Below are 3,452 nucleotides of genomic sequence, written 5' to 3' on the forward strand. Positions count from 1 at the left end.
TCTTCTAAAGAACTATTATTTTGTGATTGGTTCTTCCTCTTTCTAGGAATAGTATCTTTAGAACCAATTGGTCGTCCACGCTTCTGACTTATTTTAGATGATTCATTCGCTATAGAAGTTTCTCCTGGTCCTTCAGGAATATTAATTCGTGCACGAGCATTAGCGGCTGGGATATATGATTCTGTTACCCTTGCTGCATCATTAAATGCATCTGGTAGATTATTTGCGATGCCTTGCAAATGTATTATCCTTTCTACTTCTAGCTCAGATTGATTTGTATAAGGATCAAAATGAGATAAACTTTGTGTATTCCAACACAATTCAATTTGTTTGTTATTCACTGTAAACGAATTTTCTCCCCCTAATGGCGGGAAAACTGTTTCGTCAAAATGACAATCTGCAAATCTTGCGGTGAAAGTATCACCTGTCGTAGGTTCTAGATACCTGATAATAGATGGTGAATCAAAACCAACATATATCCCCAGACGCCGCTGAGGTCCGAATTTTGTTCGTTTAGGAGGTGTAATCGGCACGTGTACCGCACATCCAAAAATACGCAAATGCGTTATGTTTGGTTGATGACCCAAAACTAGTTGCAAAGGAGAATGTTGACCATTCGCAGTAGGACGTAGGCGGATCAAAGCAGCAGCATGTAATACTGCAGATCCCCATGCAGAAACTGGCAACTTGGTTTTCATCAACATTGGACGTGAAATCAGTTGTATATGTTTTATGAATGATTCTGCTAGACCATTTTGTGTATGAACATAAGCTACAGGATGTTCAACATCAATACCAACTGATATACAGTACGCATCAAAAGCCTTTGATGTAAATTCGCCTGCCCCATCAAGGCGTATGGACTTAATCGGAAAATCAGGGAAATGAGCTCGTAATCTAATAATTTGGGCAAGCAACCTTGCAAATGCATTATTACGAGTAGACAAAAGATTAACATAAGACCATCTAGCAGAGGCGTCTATCAATATCATGAAATATCGAAATGGTCCACATGGTGGGTGAATAGGACCACATATATCTCCTTGGATCCTTTCAAGAAATTTAGGAGATTCGATATGAACTTTTGTATGAGATGGTCTTACTATTAATTTCCCCAATGAGCAAGGTGTACAAGCAAAATCCTTGCTTATTAGAATCTTTGGTTTCTGTAGTGGGTGTCCTTGAGAATTTCGAATGATTCTACTCATCATGGTAGATCCTGGGTGTCCCAAACGGTTATGCCAAAGTGTTGTCACACTTGGATCATAAAACTTCTGGTTTATGACAACATAAGATTCAACTGTTTTTATCCTTGTAATATACAATCCAGAGGAGAGAGTCGCCAATCTCTCGAGATCATGCTTCTGGCCCGAAGCAGTTGAAGTAATATATAAATATTCTTCATTATTTTCATCTCTAGTCTCGAGATGATAACCATTTCGACGTATGTCTTTAAAGCTTAAGAGATTCTTTAAAGATCTGTTCGAATACAATGCATCGTCAATGGTTAACTTTGTACCACTTGGTAATATTATAATTGCTCTACCAGAGCCGTCAATGAGACTAGATGAACCAGCGATAGTAATCGCATTAGCCTTAAACAATTTCAGAGTCAAAAAATACTTTTTACTTCGAAAGATGGAATTTGTGGTTCCACTGTCTGCCAGACAAATATCTTCATCATCTCTCAAAAATGTACTTCTAGAATCCATACCTTAATGAACATGAGAATAAACATAAGATACCGATAGAAAACATGTAAAGTTTTATATATATTACATTGCTATAAAAAAATAAAACACTAATATAATACAAAATTTACAAGAACTGAAAATATTATAAAAACACTATTAAGGAGAGTTACGAATTCGATCAATCATTTCGTCAAACTCATCATCGAGTAATTGATCGAATTCATTATTAGTAAGATTTTCATATCCATTATCATAGATATCCTTTTCTTCGGTGGGGTATTGCAACAACGATGTGCCGGTATTCAGATTAATCCCGTAATCTGTGATTTTTGACTCGGTCCTGACATCAGTAAGATATATTTCAACATCGTCAGTGAAATAGTCAGATACCTCTAATCTTGTGTTATATGAAGAATCATCGATTTCCATATGATTTGTTTCTACATTGGCAGTACGTTTCTTCAAGGATGCTTGATAAAGATCTATTAGATGTTTAGCAGTCCTACATGTTCTTTGCCAATGCCCTGTCATACCACATTTAAAACAGGGTTGATTCTTCATTTCAGAAGGTTCATTTACCACCTTCTTTCCTTTATTTTGCCGATTATACGGCTTGTATATGTTACCCGAGTTATTTGCCCATCGGCCTCGGTCGTTGCCACGACCGCGCCCCCCAGAATGGTAACCACCACTTCTGGTATCTTTATTTTGATCGTTACCACGATCATGTTCCTCCAAATTTTTATTGTGGTAGTTGCCACGACCACGACCCTTATGGTTCTGTTCCCGTCTTTCAGTAGAGACGGATGTAGAATAAGTTTATGAAAAGTTAGTATATCCCGTTGGACGGGTTTCTTGATTTTTCATGATTACTTCTCTATTTTGTTCTGCTACAAGAAGACATGAAATTAACTCCGAATGACATTTAAAATTCATGTTTCTATACTGCTCTTGCAGATTCATATTTGATATATGAAACGTAGAAAACGTTTTTTCTAGCATTTGTTCCTCTGAAACTGGGTAACCACAATGACCTAATTTTGTAGTTATTTTAACTAAGACAGAATTATATTCAGAAACTGTTTTGAAATCCTGTAGCCGCAGGTTTATCCAGTCATTCTGGGCCTTCGGTAAAATAACCTTTTTTAAATGACCGTATCGATTTTCTAAACATTTCCATAATACAAGTGGGTCTTTCTGATATAAGCATTCGGATTTGAGTTCTTCACATAAATGATGGCGAATTACAATGAGGGCCGCTGAGCGTCTGAAAAGAGGTTCACTATTTCCATCGCAAATTGTTTTATCAAGTTGTTTGGCTTTTAAATGTGCTTCGATTTCAAGCTTCCATGTGATATAATTCTTTCCCGATAAGTCAAGGGCTGCAAAATCAATACTTGTCAGATTCGACATATTAAACTTGAAAATTACGAATTACCTGTGGATTTGATAATCTCCTTGAGTTGGATGGAATCTCCTTTGTATCACGACTAGAGACTATCGTGCTGATAACGTAGAGTAAGGTAATAGACAAAGAGAAGAATGATTTGAAACACTATAACTATATTATATAGTTAATGTACTAGAAAGACTAAGAGATAAATAAGCTTATGATCCTCCAAAGACTAGCTTTATTACTCACTGTTAACTCACTCTGATTCTCAAGTCTCAAGTAGTAAGAAAACAATAGTGGAGTTTGTATATATATACTCCAATTGGATAAGGAGGGAAAGAGATGAGCTGGAGTGAAATAAGTGA

At 36.4% G+C, this 3,452-nt stretch overlaps 1 protein-coding gene across 1 annotated transcript; it reads right to left on the minus strand.

The window, feature by feature from the left end:
- Positions 1 to 1,850: 1,850 nt before the first annotated feature.
- On the minus strand, positions 1,851 to 3,107 carry LOC147555929 (uncharacterized). The gene is made up of 2 exons (XM_086658550.1): positions 2,641 to 3,107; positions 1,851 to 2,484 (listed from the first exon to the last, which is right to left on the minus strand). The coding sequence occupies exons 1-2, from the start codon at positions 3,105 to 3,107 to the stop codon at positions 1,851 to 1,853; spliced, it is 1,101 nt and encodes a 366-aa protein (XP_086514676.1).
- Between the last annotated feature and the right edge of the window lie 345 nt (positions 3,108 to 3,452).

This window comes from Eschscholzia californica, unplaced genomic scaffold, assembly GCF_041429995.1.
Source record: "Eschscholzia californica isolate CP2 unplaced genomic scaffold, dmEscCali1.0.p SCAF_2, whole genome shotgun sequence".
Classification (NCBI taxonomy): Eukaryota; Viridiplantae; Streptophyta; class Magnoliopsida; order Ranunculales; family Papaveraceae; genus Eschscholzia; species Eschscholzia californica.